This window comes from Alnus glutinosa, chromosome 2, assembly GCF_958979055.1.
Source record: "Alnus glutinosa chromosome 2, dhAlnGlut1.1, whole genome shotgun sequence".
NCBI classification, from domain to species: domain Eukaryota; kingdom Viridiplantae; phylum Streptophyta; class Magnoliopsida; order Fagales; family Betulaceae; genus Alnus; species Alnus glutinosa.
The window spans coordinates 22,830,608-22,852,292 of NC_084887.1; the positions used below are offsets into that span (position 1 = coordinate 22,830,608).

At 34.9% G+C, this 21,685-nt stretch overlaps 3 protein-coding genes and 1 pseudogene across 3 annotated transcripts; 2 read left to right on the forward strand and 2 right to left on the reverse strand.

Moving 5' to 3' along the window:
* The first annotated feature begins 5,184 nt into the window (after positions 1-5,184).
* Positions 5,185-7,286, forward strand: LOC133860377 (glutathione S-transferase T3-like). The gene is made up of 3 exons (XM_062295999.1): positions 5,185-5,231; positions 6,267-6,669; positions 6,768-7,286. The coding sequence occupies exons 1-3, from the start codon at positions 5,185-5,187 to the stop codon at positions 7,284-7,286; spliced, it is 969 nt and encodes a 322-aa protein (XP_062151983.1).
* A 1,739-nt stretch (positions 7,287-9,025) lies between these two features.
* LOC133860378 (uncharacterized) lies at positions 9,026-10,318 on the reverse strand (annotated as a pseudogene).
* A 2,802-nt stretch (positions 10,319-13,120) lies between these two features.
* Positions 13,121-14,686, reverse strand: LOC133860380 (uncharacterized). The gene is made up of 4 exons (XM_062296000.1): positions 14,620-14,686; positions 14,417-14,538; positions 13,236-14,261; positions 13,121-13,192 (listed from the first exon to the last, which is right to left on the reverse strand). Exons 1-4 carry the CDS (start codon positions 14,684-14,686, stop codon positions 13,121-13,123), a joined length of 1,287 nt encoding a protein of 428 aa, XP_062151984.1.
* Positions 14,687-19,401: 4,715 nt separating this feature from the next.
* LOC133861477 (CEN-like protein 1) lies at positions 19,402-21,477 on the forward strand. Its single transcript, XM_062297270.1, has 4 exons — positions 19,402-19,843; positions 19,964-20,025; positions 20,347-20,387; positions 20,964-21,477. The coding sequence occupies exons 1-4, from the start codon at positions 19,655-19,657 to the stop codon at positions 21,179-21,181; spliced, it is 510 nt and encodes a 169-aa protein (XP_062153254.1). The 5' UTR covers positions 19,402-19,654; the 3' UTR covers positions 21,182-21,477.
* Positions 21,478-21,685: the final 208 nt, after the last annotated feature.

Sequence of the window (21,685 nt, forward strand, 5' to 3'; positions counted from 1 at the left end):
AAAAAAATCAATGCAGATATTATGCAGTTACGTTCGTGCAGTTCGTGATAATTAATTAGTTAGTTCGCCGTTCGGCACAACAAGCGGAAATTAAATCCGCGAGACATTAGAAGTAAAGAGACAGGCCTGAAATAATGAGTTGGTGTTAATTTCGTTACGACCGTACCATGGATAGTAAATATGTTATGTATCACACATTGATGGCCTGAATTTATGTATATCAATGACACCACTAGTACCATCACCATGGGATGGTAAAGGTATTTAATCATCAATAAATAAAGAAAAAAATTAGTTATGCCTGCAGGATGAAAGTCTTCAGTAAATAAGTTTCACCAACTATTTCTGGACAAAATAAATGTTAGATGATCATACAATTTCTCTGTATTCTTATGCTCAAAAAATTATTGCTTTTTTATTTAATAGATTTAGAATTATTTTAAGGGAAATTTTTTATTATTGATCTTTTTTATAATCGACCTAAATTACAAATCGCGCTCGTCGGAATTAAACCCATTGGCGGTGGCTTTGGATGTAAAAGTTTTTATTTTTTTTTTTATATTTAAAATGAAAACTTGAATAAACAAATTAAATTATAAAATATTTAAAACTGTTTTTATTTTTATGTCAATTTTTTTACGTCAATAACTCAGCAGGCCCCACATCTATGTCATGAATGGCATGAAAAGTGAAAACCTGCATGAAAGGATGCGTGCACGCATAGAGCCCATAGGATTAAATATATATATATAAAGAGAGAGAGAGAGAGAGAGAGAGAGAGTTTTGCGAATATGAGGGGTTTTATCATGGGATTCTTGAAACTGTGAAGAAAATGCCAGAAAACGGAAGATTGTGAAAAGATTGTGAAATGACTTGGAGTGAGTAAAAAGTAATAAATTTTCCTAGTGAATCTCTACCCCTCGGCCTCTATACTCTGTAAATTTATATTGCTATCTTTAAAGTGCACCTACAAAAGTGGCAGTGGACACAGAGAGATTCCTCTATTCTCTGTTTGGTGATGGATTGCTGATGGGTTGGACTGATCATAGGGGTTAAGAAATTTTTTTTTTTTTTTTTTGATAAAAAAATCCAAAGTTAATTAAGATAACATAATAAATAATTCAACAAAAATTCATTATTGCTTAAAACATATAAATCACAGCAAGTTTTTTTTCTCATTGCTAATAATCTTGAATATATCATTTTCAATGTACATAACCAGACAATCATTCATTCATTGATCTCCCATTCGATTATGTAAATGATTTTTAACAATATTCATCGTTAAAAATGTTTTTTCAATAGTTGATGTCGCAACTGGTAGAATCAATAAATCAATGATAATGTCACCAATGAATAAAGTAATAGATCTACTGGCATATTTGCTAACTATACCTTGACACGATCTCGTTTAGAATTTCATTAAAGTTCAATAGAATTATATATATATATATACTTTTCCCTAATTTTTTTATTAGACATAAGACATGTGTCAGCTTTTTAGAGGTGTTAATGTGGACTTCCGTCAATTTTTGGACGAAAGTTGTATGGAAGTACCATCTCCAATTCTCTATCTTTAACCTTAAACGAGCTAGGTACTATCTTTGATACGAAATGAACCACAAGCGGCAAAAAATAAAATCTTTAAACCACAAAGGGTCAACCATATTTAACCCTTAAGTAAAAGAAAACCTTACTCACCCTAAAGAAAACAAATATTTTCTAAAAAGCGGTAGAAAATAACTTAAAATAAGATTTGGAAGTAAAAAAGGTAAATTTTGGGTTTGAAAAATGTGAGCACCAAAGAAAGCTTTATGGATTGGGCTCATATGGCTGTTTCTAATAAAAAAAAAATCTAGATTAAATTCTTCCTTCTTTCCTTAGTTCATAGATATTCTATCTACTAATAAAATATTTCTCAAATGTTTTTTAAAGTTAATTGAACAACTGCTTATAATTTTAATTTTTGCATGACTTGTTAATAATTGTTGATACAGTAATTGCATCTCATCAGTAGGCATTATAATTAAATTTGTAATAAAACCTAAAAGATTTTAAGGATATTGTCTTTCGTAGTTTTTTAAAATTCAATTATATATGATGATTGATGAGAGAGCCTTGTAGTACATATAGTCATGATTGAACCACTTCTCCTTTGAAATAGAAAGTATGGGCTTGTGAATATGCATTTTTGAGCCTCTCAGGCCCAAAAGCCTTAAGTCTTGTCTTGGGTCCGATTCTATCTAAATCCTTGGATTTTCAATTCTTTTATTGGCAGCCAGGCCCAAGAGGCGACCTTAGTTTTTAATTTCAATATAGTATAATAAATTTTAAATTGATTTTTTTTTTTTATTTTATTTTTGGAAAAAAGAATGCTTCATTGATATATGAGAAATTACTGTGTTTTTTTTTTTTTTTAATCAAAACACTCCCTAAGGTTATGCGCCATGTTTGTCTAAACAGGGAAGCCGCGCTGCCCACCCCCAACGATGGCATGGCCTAGTGGCCGCCCCAATGCTTATGGTGGACGGTGGTGGGGTTGGCCCTACCTTTGGTATTTTTTTTGTTTTTATTTTTGTTTTTTTCTCTTTAATTAGAAAAAAGTTCATATGATTCTCTCAAACTATTTGTCCAAATTTGAGAGAATTCGAGCATGTAATTATGAGAGACCATTTTTGTGACCCACCTGACTAAATAAAAATTGGGCTGCCCAACAACTTATCTGGTCAGGTACTAGGTCCCATAAGCGGTCTCTCACAATCACCTCGAGTTTGAACAAATAATTTGGAGGATCCTAATCCCCTTTAATTACTACCAAATTGTCAATGTCTATTCCAAACTATAGACTGCTTCAATATCTCATCAAACTACCAAAAAATTGTCAATGTCTTCCCTCCAATGACAAAAAATACTGTTAATAAAAATAAAATAAAAAGTATTAAAAAACTAGAAGAAAAAAAATGGTTCTTGGAACAGGGGTGGAATTCTGTTCTAGGAACCAATTTTTTTTATTTTTTATTTTTTAAATTTATTGGGTTATATATGTCTTATTGAAAAATCTTTATGGTCAGTTTTGTCTTTTGATTGGCTTTAGGATATTGATAATTTTTGGTAGTTGGGGAGACATTTACAATTGTGTTGTAGTTTAAGGAGGGGTATGTTGACTTTTTACTTTTTATTTTGTTTTTATATTTATGTTTTTTGTCATTTTTTTTTTTTCTTAAAAGGGATTGACACATGTCACCTTTTGATTGTGTATGATGCGGCGCACCGTTAGAAATTTAACTAACGGAAGGTAGATAGAAAAATATATTTGATAACAATTGAAACCTTAGGGAGTAAATTGAGAAAATTTAAACCTTAGGGAATGATGATATAAAGTCATACTTCAGAGACCTTTGAAGCATTTTTTTTCCCTATTTTTTGAAATGCAAAATTACTATAAAATTTGTGTATTAAATATTTTTTTACTATATCATTTCTGTAGATATAATATGCATAATTCATTTTTTAATTTCATTACAGCTTATTGTAGTTAAAATTTTTATCAATTTTAGTTTTAAAAAGCTTCTTTGCATAGAAACAACTGTTGTACACACTACAAAAAACTTTGCATTTAATTTTAGTGGCGTGTCTGACTAACATGCCACTAAATTGTGGCGTGTCAAACATCCCCTTTCCCCGCGGCATGCCGCGCCATCTACAACAAAAGAACTCTCTCTCGCTATAGTCTCTCAATCTCAGCACCGGCGCACCGCTCTCCCCACGGTAACTCTCTCTCACTCCCTCTCTCTCTCTCTCTCTCTCTCTCTCTCTCTCTCTCTCTCTCTCGGCCAGCGCAGCCCAAGTCTGATGCTGGCCACCCACGACCGCCGAACACCGACACCGGCCACCTATGGTTAGTACCTCTTTGATTTTTTGTTTTTTGTTTTTTTGTTTTTTTTTTTTCTTTTTTTAATTATTTTTTTTTTCAATTATATATTAGATATCTTTATATATGTAAAATACATTTATTGTTTTGTGTTGTGTTTCAGTTTTTATTTTTGTTATTGTTTGGTTTTTTTGTTTTGAATTGTAGACGTTTTTGTGTTAACTGCTTGGTTTTTTATTTTTTTTTTATTGTTTGGTTTTTGAGGGATTTCATTATTGTTTGCTTTTTTGATATGAAGGAAAATGTCCAAGTTGATTAAATAGTAATTAGCTACACACTTTAGTTCTTCATCATCATAGTTGTAGTTATTATTATTAATAAAATTGCTCTTAATTTTATGAGTTATGATTAGTTGTGCGTTTATGCCATAAGAGCACTTCCATCAGATTCCTTAAAATGCTTCATTTCCCTATATTTAGGAAAAATCTCATAAAAAACACCAAAATTTGATCTCCAATAGACACCCTATTTTTACATATTTTGGTTGGGTAGCAACAGTGCTACCTAATGTATTGGGTAGCACTGTAGCTTCCCAATCAGTTTTTTTAATGAAAAAAATCAGTCTCTTTCTCTCACCTTCACGCATCCCCATTTCCACTTTCAGTTCCCTCCATCCGAAAATCAGCCTCGCGCCATACCATGAAACCATTCCTTTATCTCTCCTCTACCCTCATTCTTCACGCCTATACCCATGAAACCACTCTTTCTGCGCAGCGGGAGCGAGAGAGACGAGCAGCAGGTCTTGTGGTCCGGTGCTTGATGGTTGGCTGGAGCAGTGGTGACACCCAAAGCATAGGTACTGTATCTCTCTCTCATGAAATTTCTACATCTATGGTTGCTGATTTTTGAGTAAAATCAGAGTAATGTTTTTTGGGTTTTCTGTTGAAAATACCACTCTGAAGTCTGAAGTCCCCCTACTCCATTCTCCAACCTCCAAGCTCTATGGCTCTTACCTCACTCCTAAGCCCGAAGCGCTCAATCAAATGGTACACTTTGTCCCTCTCTTTTCTCTTCCTCTCCAACGCATCCTCCTCCCTCTGTGGACGCCACCCCTTCTCGTCTCCCCCACAAGCCGAATGCCTGCCACCATTTCCACTCCTCCTGAGCGATGGGGGCCTTGGTTTGTTCATTTTGCCCCAACCCATTTCGTCTTTTTTGCAAAGTTCTACAAATTTTCTTTTAATTTTTGTGACATATATATTATAGGTAGATTGATAGATGCATTCATAAATTAGGACTTGTAATGTAAAGCGATGGTGTTGATTGGTAATGGGTTGGATAATTTGTTCTTGGCCGTGTGGTATTGAGCCGTGGTTGGGTTTTTTATTAGAAGCTTTGTTGTTGTGAATTTGGGTGTAGAAGCCGAGAGGTTTGTGCGTCTCGGTGAAGGATGGCAGAATTTAGATCTTGTATATATACCCCTGTTCTGGAGATGTATCGGCCAAATACCCCTGTTCTAGAGATGTTCTTCCTGTTTACTTGCAATAATCTGGAATTGGATGATCTCGTTAGTTGAAGAACACCCTAAGCTTGCTCAGGAAAAAATATTTCTAGTGTTTTCTCAGTTTTATTTATTCTTCTGGTAAATCTTTTTGACATAATTTTTGGTGAAAATCAGTGGGGATTTCCGATAATTTTTCTGAGAAACTTTCAAAGGTAATTTTCGTGTGATTTATGTGGATTATTGTTGATTTACTTTGGGTATTTTGGATTAATGATTTTTTGGTGTTGTTTTTCCCCTTTTTCCGGCCGATTGTGCGTGGGTTAGTCTGTGGATTATTTTTTGGTTGGGTTTCGGTGTTTCCGACCTTGTATGTGGGTTCTCTGTTCAGATTGTGTGTGTGTGTGTGTGTGTGTTTCAGTCAAGCCTTGTTTTGGATTGTGGATTTAGGTCCTTTTTTACCGATTGTGTTGATTAAGTGATTAGAATTCCTGTTGGCCATATTCCATGCTCGATGGATAAAACCCGTGTGGGTGAAGATCAGCCTTGTTCCCTGTTTTGTGAAGTTTTGGCCGAATATTGCCCTCTGTTTTGATTTATGGATGTGTGTTAGCTCGGTGCTGTTTTAGGTGAGGTTTGATAAGATAATTTTGTGAATCGGTAAAAGTAACAACAATAGGCAACAAAAAGAAGAAGAAGAAGGAGAAGGAGCATAGCGTAGCCTCATGCCTATTCTTTGACTCTCCTATAGTGTATATTATATTCTTTCTGTCTTCCTCATCTATAGGTTTCTAACAAGCTAGGAGAGATGGGCTTCCAATTGAATGAATTGTTGCATACATATGGATGTACCCCACTTGCTTGAAAATAATCTTTATGTTTTTGCTTTTTTAGCTTCCTATTGTTTGGTATTCTACTCATGGATTCACAAGATGAGAACCAAAGCTTCACTACACTCTTACAATCGGGGTTGCAAAACTACCAAGAAATTCCATCTCAACCTAAAATGAAATCTACTAAAAAAACAAACTTCTTTATTGAAGAAGACATTCTACTAGTAAAGGCTTGGATCAATACTAGCACTAATCCAATTCAAGGGACTGATCAAAAAGGTAGCAAATTTTGGGATAGAATTTGGAAGGAGTATCATGAGAACAAGAAAGAAGACACAGTGGAACGTTCAGTTCATTCTTTATCTAATTGGTGGTCATCAATTCAAAAGTTTACAAACAAATTTTGTGGGTACTTGGCACAAGTTGAAACAAAGAATCCAAGTGGTACTACTGAGCAAGATAAGGTAAAAATGAATTGTTACTAGTAGAGTAAATTAACCTTATTTTTAGTTTGAAGATTCTAATTATTATTATTTTTTTTCTTCAGATTAATTTGGCGTAGGATATGTACCGGGACGAATACTCTATTGGGTTTCAATTTGAACATTGTTGGAAATTGTTGAAGACCTTGCCGAAATGGAAGCAGTTGAAGCCAGTACTGAGAAAGAAATCCATAAGTCCTCCTCAACCTGTGATACATCTAGGTGATGACAATGATGATGAAAATGATATTGTTGACTTGGAGAGACCTATAGGCAAGAAGGCCGCGAAAGAGAGAGAGAAAAAAATAAAGAGCAAAGATTGTGGAGATAAAGAGATTATGACAGAGGTTTTGACTGAATTAATGGAAGTGAAAAAAAGATCATATGAGGAGAGAATGAAAATTATTGATACGGCAAAAGAAGAGATTGTTCGTATTGAGAAACAAAAGCTTGAGATTGAACTTAGGAAAGAGGCAAGAGAACAAAAGAAAGAGGAAAGAGAAATTATGATGATGGATACAAGCTACTTGTCATCAATTCAGCTTGAATGTATTCAATCTCTCCAAATGGAAATCATGCAGAAGCGTAGGACTAACTAGTCATTGGTAATTGCCTACGTTTATATTTTAAATGAACTAATCATGTCATTGGCTTTTGTTCATGCCGTATATATTTTGTATTGGCTTTTTGTTTATGCCATTGGCTTTTTGTTTATACCCTTGGCTTTTTGTTGACTAGGAAAGACGAAAGGAAAATCTATTATAGATGGTTGTGACCTTGGCTTTTGTGAATGCTTGGGTTGCATAACTTGTGCAGCTATTGGGTAATTGTGAATACTTTGTGTAATTGTGACTATCCTCTTTGGACCTTTGGTTGGAATTGTGACTATTCTTATTGGAAATTTGATTTGGCAATTTTTGTGAAGTTCTTTTGTATATATTTTTAGCTTTGTGTTCTTTCTAAATGTCTTATATATGAGGTCTTGTATTCATTGGGATTGTTTATGCGATGGCAGATTTTTAGCTTTGTGTTTTTTCAAATGATGCAAATTTATGTTTACTGTTGAGGAATTGTCTCAATGACATGTTTTTTACATAATCAAAAACCAATCTATGTATTTGTTTGCCATAATGAAAACCAACTCTCTAAGATTATGGCAAATGCTTGGGGATATCAGTTGGAGCCTTTTCTACTGTTATGGTATGCAAATAAAGCATGTGGATCTTCATGGTTGTTGGTGAATTGTTTCTCTCTGACATAATCTATGAAAGCTTTTAGGTTAAATAACAAGGTTGACTCATAAAAATATAAAATGGAAAATGGAAAAAGTAGAGATAATAGTTTATGGGACGTTTTAGTAGGATTTCAATACATTTGCCCAAAGGAGTGCAATCTGATAGGCTACAGGCATAGTCAATATTTTCTGGCAAGTCCTCCAAATTCCTAGCATCTGGGTTCAGAACACACCATCGTTTGAGCAAATATTCTATGCCTTCAACCGGAACCAGACCCTTATTCTATTACAAATCAACAATCCAGTTCAATGACATGTTTTTACATAATCAAAAACCAATCTATGTATTTGTTTGCCATAATGAAAACCAACTCTCTAACATTATGGCAAATGCTTGGGGATATCAGTTGGAGCCTTTTCTACTGTTATGGTATGCAAATAAAGCATGTGGATCATCATGGCTGTTGGTGAATTGTTTCTCTCTGACATAATCTATGGAAGCTTTGAGGTTAAATAATAAGGTTGACTCATAAAAATATAAAATGGAAAATGGAAACTAGAGATAATAGTTTATGGGACGTTTTAGTAGGATTTCAATACATTTGCGAGTGCAATCTGATAGGCTACAAGCATAGTCGATATTTTCTGGCAGGTCCTCCAAATTCCTAGCACCTGGGTTCATAACACACCATCTTTTGAGCAAATATTCTATGCCTTCCACCGGAACCAGACCCTTATTCTATTGCAAACCAACAAATCCAGTTCATATTTGGGCTTTCCGTCAAACTCAAAGATCCTCTAGTGCCTTTCAAAACTCCCAGGAGCAATGATTTTAGCATTCTCATCGATGAGACTGCACAGCTATATGTCAATTGTACCTTTCCTAAGTGGTGTTCCATTTCCGCTCAAACCATGTTGAAAAAAGAAAAATAGAGGTTCAGTCCAAAACCCATGCATAAAAGAAAGATGATTAAGTGCCAGGTAATATACAACTAGAAAGCAACAAAATTCAAATTACAAAATAAGTCAAGTTGACATAAATGCTTGGGGATATGATATTTTCCAAGCTAAATAAAAGGATACCAAATTTAGAGAGAACAATTCTTACGATTGGCTATGTATTTGCCATAAATGCTCGATGAGGTCTGACTGGAGTTGAGATTGTGTTTCTTGGTCTCTAATACGATGACAATTTTGCATGAAGTCCACAATTTCATCTGTATATTCATGTGACGGTGGTTCGAGTGGAATATCAGTTATTTGCTCATAATTGAATTCATCTACTCCAAGATATAAATCTCGCTCATCCTCAACAATCACGTTATGCAATATTATGCACCCCATCAAAATATCTTTAAGAAGTTCAGGTTGGTATAATCGTGCAGGTCCACGCACAATTGCAAATCGTGCTTGAAGCACTCCAAATGCTCGCTCTATGTCCTTTCTTGCGGGCTCTTGAGCTGCAGCAAAAATTTTTCTCTTGTTTCCTTGTGGAGCATGAATTGTTTTTACGAATGTTGCCCACGAAGGATATATACCATCAGCGAGATAGTAACCCATTGTATAATCGTGACCATTGACTGAGTAGTTGATCGGAGGAGCACGCCCTTCAGTTAGATTGGCAAATACATTAGACCGTCCTAACACATTGATATCATTATGAGACCCATGTAACCCAAAAAATGCGTGCCATATCCAAAGATCATGAGATGCCACAACTTCCAAAATAATTGTAGGTTCACGAATATGACCAAAATACATACCTCTTCAAGCATTTGGACAATTCTTCCACTTCCAATGCATGCAATCGATGCTTCCCAACATCCCTGGAAATCCACGGCTTTCACCTATTGCTAGCAATCTAGCAATGTCTTCTGGGTTTGGCGACCTCAAGTACTCAGCAGAAAAAATTGAAACTACTGCTTTAACAAACCCTGTAAAGCTATCCATTGCAATCGTTTCTCCAATCCGCAAGTATTCATCCATAAAATCTATTGTTACTCCATAAGCGAGCATCCTAATTGCGGTAGTCATCTTCTATAGAGAAGAATGTCCGAGCTTTTTAGCAGCATTTCTCCGTTGGACAAAATATCTGTCATGAGATATTATTGCGTCATGAATGCGCATAAAAAGGTCACGGCACATACGAAACCTCATTCGAAATTTTTTGGGAGGAAATACTAGCGATTCTGCAAAATAATTGCGGAATAGGTTTTCTTCGCCTTGCAAAGAATTACGCCAAATGGTATTGTGGCGTAGACTAGAATTACACCGTGATCTGGATCCTCCTTCGCTATTCAATCGTTCTTTTACCATAGCAAAAGTTAAAATTATTTCCAACTCATCAGAAGAAGAAGAATCATGTAGAAGGCTATCAAGTTCAAGAATATGATCCATAGAGGGAAAGGGTATTGAAATAGATTAAAATCAGTGAAAGAATACGAAATGTTTGGTTGTGAAATTGATGAAAATCAATAAGGCAATGCATCTATTTAAATTAAAAGAACACACAAGAAGAGATTGTGCTTCGTGTTGCAATTACAAATCATAAACGTAAATTGAATTTTCAACCGTTGCCAACAAGAAATCATAAATGGTCATTTAATAATTTACAACCTTGCAAACAACAATCTGCCAACAATTTAATTCAAAGCCGTCCATTGCTATACGTGTTTCCTGTTGCAGCAAATTAGATTAAAAGTAGTTGGCAACATATAAATGTTAGAAGGCAACATTTACTTCAATATTTAATGCAAATGTTGGAAGTCATTATTTAATATTGGAAGGCAAAACGTTTACTTCAATAGCAATTTTTTTTTTTTTTTTGGAGAGGACTTCAATAGCAGTTGACAACATATAAATGTTGTTGTCAAAGAACTTATTTAATGCAAATTTTCAATTTAATTGGTAGCAATTAACATTTACTTATTTAATGCAAATTTTGACAATATTTACTTTATTTATTGTCTTCCAAAAATTTAATGCAAAATTAGACAAAGTTTAGGAAATAGCCATTGCCAGCAAAAAAATTAATTAAATTTATTGGGTCCGTTAACTTTCATTCAAAATTTAAGCCAATTATTTAAATGGTCATTTAATAATTTTATGAATATAAAAACAAATGTATGAAGGGTTGGTTGAGAGTTAGTTGGAAGTTGGTTAGTACAAAAAATAGGAAAGAGAAAAAAAGAATAAAATAAGAGAGAGAAAGAATATTTAATTGATATGAAAAAAATTAAGGAAATCTATTGTGGAGTGTTTTTTTTATAGGAAAGTAGAAAGTAGTTTTGTTCCCTAAATATAGTTTTATTCATCGTTTGCTTAGGAATATATGGGGCTTATAGTTCAAAGTGTTCAATTCAGTGAAAACCACACTATGAGTTGGGTGTTCATTTCAATTGTGAGTTCACATGACGTTTTATAATTTGCTGGAATTTTACATGGACTTGGGTGCCTTAGCATATGCAACAATTCTATTGCAAAAAATTCCCGTTGTTTACACTAGTTTTTCCAAGAGAAACTTTAACAACTTGTATCTCATGAGTTTAGTTCGATCTATGTTATGCAGGATGTTTAATGATTTTCTACTCTTTTTTTTTTTTTTTTTTTGCTTCTTCTTAAACATGCATGTAATATAAAAGATCATTAACTTAATAAGTCCCATATCATTAACTTGTACGCTAGAGACATGACGACGCGTATGTCCAGGCGCTCGGCAATAAGTCGGAGTACGTAGACAGAGTTCGGCAAGTTGGGCTAAATATTTGGCCTGTGCAGGAGTCCATACTCTCATACCATACACCCTCACAGCCACGATCACAGAATCAAGGGCACGCCATCTTCTTGCAAGAAATGGTCACTTCTGAGATCGAGAAAGCACTTGAGGGTGAGCGGGCACAACAAAAGGCACAAATGGATGAAGCGTTGGTGGCACAGTCTCAGATTATGTCCCGTTTTAGCCAAATGGATTCATTGTGGCGTCAGTCATTATCCGTGCCCGGAGTCTCTAATGATAACGCAGTGCTAGACAAAAATTCCAAACATCATATCAATGTAATATCGTCCATTGATAGCGGATTAGGTAATAATTAATGGCTTTTTTTTATATGATTACGTTTGTTTAAATTCACGCGTTGCTTAATGCTTAGGACTTGATATGAGTCGATTATATTGTTTGCTAATTATGTTTATTTTATCACTCGCAGCTGCTACAGAAAATGCTGTGCAGTTACCCGGTTATGAAAATCTTGTTGACAACTGATATTAGGTAACATTTAGGGTTATTTTATTCCTGTATTGTAATCTGTATAATTTGTTATGAACCACTTGACAAAGATTGATTGTATATTTTGTTTGTTGAAACTTTTGTTTATGAATCTATGATATATATGTTTGTGATTGTTGATCATCGATAAAAATGCAAATTGTTGTGATTGTGTTGATCATGGATTGATGGAAATGTAATAGATTGTTGAAATTTTTGTTTTGATTTTTTAATATTTGTGGTTGTTGATTATCAATAAAAAATGTAGGCTTGTTGTGATTGTGTTGATCATAAATTGATGGAAATGTAATAGAATGGATTGCAGAATGAAAATGTAAAAATACAGGCTTGTTGTGATTGGGTCTAGGATGGATTGCAGAACTTTTTTTTCAAAAAAAAAAAAAAATTACCTTAATTGACACGCCACTAAATCATAAATACTGACTCCCTGATTACTAACCTTCTGGAAAGGTCACTAATCAAAGGTTACTACTGTTTAATGACATTTAAGACATCCTAAAGGGCTACTAAAACTAAGTTACAAAAATTATGTATTTTTGTAGTGACATGGGTATTAGCAATCATATTCTATAAGCAATTTATATTTAGAAAATAATTTATTTATTTTATATAATTTAACATTTCAGGGTAGGAGTATTAGTTTTTGTTTAATTACGAAATTTTTTATATTACTTTTAATTCTAAGAACGAATTTAAGCCATTTTTTCAAACTATCATCATATAAAGATCTCAAACTTTGAAAATTAAATTAAAAAAAAAAAAACCAAGAACATCTTCAAATATTATGAATTATTCATATATACATACTCTAAATTAAGAAATAATTTGATCTATTATGTATACAAAATAACTAATTCTAACAGGTTCTCTACTTTTTTTTTTTTTTTTTTTTGAGATAAAGATAATTTCATTGATCATGAATCTTCCTCTTGCTCCGCAAGTACAATATGTTGGATATAAAGGGCAGTCCTCCACCCAAAATTTATCTATCAATTGAGAAAGAGCAAATTTTGCCATACAATGAGCCACCATGTTAGCATCCCTTTTAACATGATGAAAACTACAATGAACTAAACAAGAAAGGATGCTCTTAGTATCAGTGATTAGTTGTTCACAACCATTCCCACAAGAGCCCTCCTTCTTCAAATTTGCAATTACATTCAGGGAGTCACCTTCTAAGAGCACATTTTGGAGTCCTAGATCACACGCCAGTTGCACAGCATACCATACGGCTATTGCTTCAGCAGTGAAAGGGTCTACAATGTAGGGAACAATCTTGGAGAGAGCTGCTACAAATACTCCACTATCATCTTGAATTACAACCCCAGCTCCCATGTTTTTCGTTGCTTTGTTCAAGACTGCATCCCAATTGATCTTCATGACACCCATATGGGGTTTATTCCATTTCACCCATATATTGCCTGGGAGGCTACGTTCAACCACCATAGTAGCAGTGGCTTCCTCAAAAGCTTCAAGAGAAGACTTTGCCACTTGTAAAACCTGCATAGGGGGCATGAAGAAGTCCTCAAATACATAGGCATTACGCCTTAACCAAATCTGTCTTGCCACAGCAAGAGCAAAAATGAATTCAACCCCCGTCAGCTTCTTTAACCAACCTTCAATAAGACCCAAACCATCAGTAGGTTCAAGAGCCATATTCAGGACCCTTCGTGGGCATTCTTGCCAAATTGCTGTGGAGGAAGGACAACTCCAAAGAATGTGGTAGATGTTTTCTTCTTCCCTAAGATAGCAGGGGCACATAAGATTTTGGACTATTTTCTTTGAAGATAAAAGAACTTTGGTTGGAAGAATATTGTTACACACCTTCCAAACAAAGTGCTTCAAAACTAGTGGTGCTTGTAGGTTCCAAATAGCTTTCCAGATCTCTCCCGCCTGCCCTGTGGTGGAGCTCTCTCCCCTAGTTTGATTTCTGTGTTGCATCTCCAGGTGATAGGCACTCTTCACCGAGAAAAAACCATGTTTAGTACCCTGCCACACCACCTTATCCGAATGGCCTAGGGGGCTCAATACAAGATTGCAGATTTGCCCCACTTCCTATGGATTAAAAATAGTCTGAATTAATTCAAAATTCCACCACTGCGTCTGAGGATCAATAAGCTCACAAACTTGGGAATCACTTGCCAAAACTTGAAGAGGATGATGAATCAAAATGGGATTTGGGGAAGGAAGCCATCTATCTCCCCAAATACGGATGAGCTCTCCATTTCCCACTCTCCAATACTTCCCGAGCTTGAACTATGCTTCTCCACGCATAGGATGGCTTTCGCCCCATTTGAGCTTTCAAAAAATCCCCACCTGGATAATACTTTACCTGCAAGATTTGAGCAACCAGTGAATTTGGGAAATTGAGCAAACGCCAACCTTGCTTAGTCAACAATACCTTGTTAAAGACTTCCAGATCCCTGAACCCCATTTTGCCTTGGTATTTTGAGATACTCATCCGCTTCCAACTCATCCATGGTACCCTTTTGCTCTCATAATTTTTTCCCCACAAAAACGACTCACCAAAGAATTGAGTGAGTTGCAAAGAGTCTTGGGCAACTGGAAAACACTCATGCTGTATGTGGGTATGGCTTGGATCACCGCTTTGATTAAAATCTCCTTACCCGCTTGAGAGAGGAACTTCTCTTTCCACCCATCCATCTTCTTGCGAACCCTGCTTTCAATACTAGCAAACGTCTTACTTTTGGAACGACCCACAAAGCTGGGAGTCCCAAATACTTTTCATAACTTGAAGTAGCAGAAATTCCAGTAGAGAACCTCAGGAAAGTTCTAAATTATGGTCTAGTATTTTTACTAAAAAATACCGTGGTCTTGTCTGAATTGAGCTTTTGGCTAGAAGCTTGCTCATACATTTTTAGGATCCATAGAAGATTCCCCCACTCTGTGAAATTTGCCCTGCAAAATAGGGGACTGTCATCGGCAAAAAACAAGTGACTAAGCCGAAGTCCCCTTGCTGAAAATGAAACTCTCGTAATTGTGCCAACCGTCTATGCCTTGACAAGCAAAGAGCTTAGTCCCTCTGCTACCAAAAGAAACAGGTAGGGGATAAAGGATCCCCCTATCTAAGCCCCCTGGATGGAATAATATTGCCATAAGGAGCGCCGTTCACCAACACCAAATAGGTTACACTAGTAACACAATGCATAATCAAAGATATCCAACCCTCTGCAAAACCCAATTGTCTCATTATTGCTTCAAGGAACGACCATTCGACACGGTCGTAGGCCTTACTCATATCAAGTTTCACCGCCATATATCCTTTCTTGCCCTTCATGTGCGTATCCATAGAATGTGGCGCTTCATACGCCTCCAAAACATTATCGGTGATCTGCCGACCCGGAACAAAGACACTTTGGAATTGGGATATAATGGAGGGCAGCACCTGTTTCAGTCTATTTGCTAACATTTTTGCAATTAACTTATAAATTACATTGCATAAACTAATAGGCCTAAACTCACTTACACATGAAGCTGTTGTAAGTTTAGGGATTAAAGCAATAAAAGTGGAATTAATAGACTGCTCAAACACACCAAAGTTCAGAAAATTCAGAATAGCTTTTCTAACCTTATTGCCAACAATCTGCCAATGTTTCTGGTAGAAACTTGCTCCAAAGCCATCTGGGCCTAGAGATTTGAGCAGGTGAATATGGGCTAAGGCTTGATCCATTTCGGTGAGACTCTGGGAGTTACCACACTGATACATTTGTCCAAACCAGAAACACCTTCAGTGGAATACAGCTGTTGGAAATAAGTTGAAAAGGCACTGCCTATCTCTTCCTGTTTTGTCCATACAACACCTAAGAGATCTTTTATAGAACTAAGGAAATTAGATCGACGCCTCTGATTTGCCCAAGCATGGAAAAATTGCGTATTTCGATCGCCCTGTCGATACCAATTTCGTTTGGCTTGTTGTTTCCACTTTATGTCTTCCATTTCAAGAGCCTGGTTGATCTCTCCTTGTGTTTTACGGATCTAGTCCATAATTCCAGGGTGCTCCTTCCTTTGCAGCTTCTCCAACTTCTTTTCCAGTGGCCTTAATTTATATCAACCTGCACCAAATTTTTGCATACTCCAAGTCAAAAGACTATGTTTGCGTTGATTCAATTTAAGATTGGCCTCCTGCATAGAATTATTGCCTTCCGCAGTACTGTTCCAAGCTTGTTCAACCATAGCTCCACAGTCCTCATCGACATTTCAACTTGCTTCAAACCTGAAAAGTTTGGGAGCCAAACGGAAACTGGAATTAAAACGAAGCCACAAGGGCATGTGATCCGAGGTAGTCACCGGGAGTACTTCCACTGAAGAGTTCGAGAATTGGCCACACCACTCAGGAGTAGCAAGAGCACGATCCAATCTTTCCTTGACAAAACCCCATGAATCCTGCTTATTGTTGCATGTAAATTTCGACCCTTTAAAATCCAAATCACCTAGGTTGCACTCTGAAACCACTCTTTTGAAATTATCCATCTAGGCATTGCTTCGAATAGCTCCCCCCACATTCTCTAGTTAATTGTGTTGTTTCATCATTGAATAAAATATTCATTCATATTCTATCTTAATATTCTATAATATCTTTATAATATTTCTCATAGAAGATTTCAATATCTTAATATTTTATAATATCTTAATATTCAAATGGTCAACTCATATGGTTAATACCACGAGATTGGTTATTTGAGTCTTCACTCAACTAATATACGGTTCTTAATTATGTGTGGGTCGTATATTTGGGGTTTATTTGACAGGAAGGAATTATGAAATAACTTCCCTTAAAGGATTTCCACGTCATTAAAAAAAATATTTATAATCAGGACTTGTGTATAGTTTAATTAGTAAGTGTAGTAGGAATAACAAACTATTTCTGACAACTATAGGTGTTTTAACTTTTTTTTTGGACATGTCCACACGAAGAGTAATGTTTCTTACACAATTTTTATACAACTTTTACACAACTCTAACAACTTTCTTTTAAAATCAGCCATTCAATATTTAGGACCCACATGTTGGAAAACAAATCCAATGGTTGATCATAACAAAAAGTAGTTAGAGTTGTGCAAAAGTTGTGTGAGAATTGTGTAAGAAACATTACTCCTTCATGAGGAGTAGTCCCCAGCCGATTGAGCTACTCCTTAAAGACACATGTGTTTTAACTGAGTAGAGAGTTAATATAATTATCATTAAATGTAACGTTGTGGGTTCAAATCCTATTTAAAGAAACAGAAACCACTCATTTTTCAGAATGGACAATATTAATTATTATCGAAAACAATACTGCCAAACCTACAAATTGGCATTTCCCCTAAATTACCTTTAATTTCAAAAACAAAAAATAAAATAGTAAACATGAATTTATATTCCAATTTCCAGGAGGCCATTAGTTTTTGTGAACTAAGTAATTGAAATACAGAAATATGTTTTAGATCCTTACCACTGATAAACCATTTTCAAATAAATGCATGTTTCTCCAACTTTTTTGTGGGAACTACTTTCTTAACGACCAATTAATGGAGCTTATGAAAATTTTTATACCTATATATATATATATATATAAAATGAAAAGGGGAGAAAATTCTGATTCTACGCCCAATACAAACCACACGTGGCTATTTTGATCAGAAAAGATTGGGCTTCTTCTTAAAAGTAAGAGAGACGTATCAAATGTAAAAAAAAAAAAAAAAGACATAATAATTTTATTTTATTTTATTATTATTTTTTTTTGAAAAAAAAAAGGAGAGATTTTCCCTAAATTTATGCTGATGATGATTGAGGCAGTAGTGAAGGAATAACTGAAAAAGGTTTGCATCTTGATAGCTAATAATTTTGTAGAAAGGTTTTTGGCAGACATTTTTATTCTTTCAAACTCTAAGACGTGTCAAGTACAGAGTGGCTGCACCCTCTGCAATTCCTTTGGTTTTTACACGTGCTGCTTTGGATATCTACTGCAACTGTTAGCATCAATGGTCGAATATGTTACTATACTCATATATGCACTCTTGATTTTTATCACTTTAAAACTCACTTCATCCATGCACTAACTTTAAATTCTCACCAAATTTTTATCACATCAACCAGTTATCAAGTTACTAGCTAGCCACGTAACAAAGCAGATATGTCACACCAACAATTTATATAAAATTCCAATTATATATATATATATATATATATATATATATATATATATATATATATATATATATATATATATATATATATATATATATATAAATCCAATTTGTAGGATTACATTCCCAATCAGCATTAGTATAATTAATGCACACTTGTTCAAAAAAAAAATTAGCGCACACAACTAAAAAGGCAACTGATAGAAGAAGTACTGCAGACTATGAAATAATGTTCCCTTAAGGTAGTGAATAGAATGCAAAGCAAGATAGCAAATTGAGTGGAGTGTGGATTGAAGCAGCCATGAACTGACTCACATGATGAACAATATATGAGATATCAAGCCGAGTAATAGTAATATAAACAAGAGTACTACTGCCAAACAAATGCCAATACAAAATAAGATCACGAGGAGAATATATATTGTACAATATTGTTCCCACATTGGTTATTGGTATGCGTATGTCTATTAATATTGGTCTCTATACATATAGGCCCTCCATTACATTACTCCACGTGATTCAATATTATATAGTCTTATTCTATACACAAATTCCAAGAAAAAAGGAAAAGAAAAATGTGATATTATTTAAGAAAAAAATCAGTCTAGCTAGGGTTCTTAAATTATGACGTGCCATACCATTTAAAGCCAAACACCGGTAATATATATAAGAGTATATCTAAGAAGGTGATTAATTAACAAACTCCAGTTGCTTACTGTCTTTCTCTATATATTCAATTAAAAACAAGTTCCCAAGCTTCTTGAAAGATACTTTTTTTGACCCATTTTTTTTTTAATGTGAGAAAGTATGTGCATGTAGAGAAGCATCTTAAAAGCCGAATTCCCATTTGTCGAAGATATTGTATTATATATAGTGGGAAAAAAGTTGTATTCTCCAATATTCCCACCAAAACCAATTAGCTAAAGACATGTTAGATTCTGCATGTCTGACATAAACTATTTGCGTATAGCTTTTATGTTTATTGAGATCGAGAGGGATATCTTAGTACAAACTCAGCAAATTAGGCCTTCTCTATTGGCATCTTTAATTCATACATTCATTCTTGAAAAGAGACATTTGATGATCAGTTTGGAAGCTTATGACACGCGTCCTTTCCCTAAATAGACAAGTCTCCAAGTCTAAAGCATGGGTTCTTTCGATCAGCGTCTAACCCCATCCCTTTCTAATTCCTTGTGCCTATAAAACTTCTCTCGTCGGTCTTCAGACTCCCATTGCACCAACAACATTAATTACCACAAACCACTTCTCTCTCTCACTCTCTCTCTCTCTCTCTCTCTCTTCATGGAACCACTAAGTATTGGAAGAGTGGTGGGAGAGGTGGTGGACATTTTCACCCCAAGTGTTGGAATGACTGTAGTTTACAGCTCTAACAAGCAAGTTGCCAATGGCCATGAGCTCATGCCTTCTGTCATTATTTCTAAGCCTCGTGTAGAGATTGGTGGGAACGACATGAGGACTGCTTATACACTAGTAAGTTTAAAACAATTATATATATACGTTGTATTACAACATATTTTCCTGCAATTACTAATAATGCTTATACAATTATTATTGCTATCTCAACTTTTGTCCTTCTTTCTTGTCTTTAAGATTATGACAGACCCAGATGCTCCAAGTCCTAGTGATCCATATTTAAGAGAACATCTCCACTGGTTTGTATCATCAACCCCTTGTTTCTTTTTTATTTTTTGATAACTAGGATCCATACTCGGGGCTAGCTTTGCCCCAACTACATTTTTGGGACACTGTACAAAGTGCTCATGGGTCAGATAAAGCTCGAGCGTGGCCCCATGCCGTAGAATTGTTTGGCAGGACTCAATAGGAGTTGAATCTTAGATCATGATGCTTCATGAGGCATCAGGACCAAATGACTTACCATTCGAACTAACTACTTGGAGTTAAACCTTGCTAGTTCTTTTTTTACACTGCCTTCAATATTTGTCATTAAACTTTGATTCTAATGTACCTTTCAGGATGGTCACAGACATTCCTGGTACCACAGATGCTTCTTTTGGTGAGTTTTCATTAAGGATAAAGATCGATTTCATAAAAACGTCAAACTCAGTTTTTCTAAATGTCAGGTGTTCCTTACGAGCATTTGAGAAGTATATGCTTTTGTTTTAATAAGATGTGTTTTTCACATTTTTTTTTTTAATAAAATTAATAAAAAAAATATTTAATTCTCATCACATGCACAAAAAGTTGACGTAAAACTTTTAGAGATTGAATTGAAAAAATTTCTGCACACTCTTATGCTAAACCTAGAATTCTTATTAATGTTTGGAAAGTGACCCGAGTTGAAGTATTTTTGGAGGTAGTAGTAAAAAGTGATAAATGTGATATAAAGTACAAAGAATTTGTATGAAAAAGTAAAAAAAAAAATTGTATTGTAGTGAATTTTTTTATTTAAATAGTAATAAAAAATTATTAATGTGATATAAAGTTAGAATGTTTTAAAATTGATTGGTTTTGAGAAAAATAAAAATAAAGTCGAAATTTTTTCCCTCACTTCCCAAACAAGCCTTGTAATTGTGGAATTAATGGCGCTATTGCTTAAAATTAACGACTTTGAATGAATATCTTTAAACAGGAAAAGAAACGGTGGGGTATGAGACTCCGAAGCCGGTTGCCGGCATCCATAGGTACGTGTTCATCTTGTTCAAGCAGAGAGGAAGACAGACAGTGAGGCCTCCGGATACAAGAGACCATTTCAACACAAGAAGTTTCTCAGAAGAGAATGGTTTGGGCCTGCCAGTGGCCGCAGTGTTCTTCAATGCACAGAGAGAAACCGCTGCAAGAAGAAGATGAATCAAAGCAATGAAGAGATCGAATAAAGATGTTTGTTTTTCTTTTTTCAGTTTCCAATATCCTTCCTCGCTACTAGGTTTTGGGACCTCATATGGGTCCCATCACTTTTTAGGTTTCTTTTAAGGATTTAGTCGATGATCGATAGTGTCCATATGCGAGAAGAAAAATGTTAGATTTACAACACCAATTGTTGTACGGTTGTTGTATTGGTGTTGTACAAGAATCAAATCCCATGCGAGAAATGGTTGTGAGACATAATTTTCGTCCAATTTTATTTACTTTATTTTTATTTTTTAAGAAAATGGTATAACATTTCCCGGTTTCATCCTCTTTTTTTTTTGAAAAAAAATAAAATAAAATAAAAATAAATTACCATATAGATAAAATTAGATGAAAATTATGTCTACGGTTACACAACAATCATTTTTCGATAATTAGTAAGTATGTGTGCAACGAGAAAGTGTTCAAAGATTGCGATGGGTTAATCCTCCCGATCATTTTACA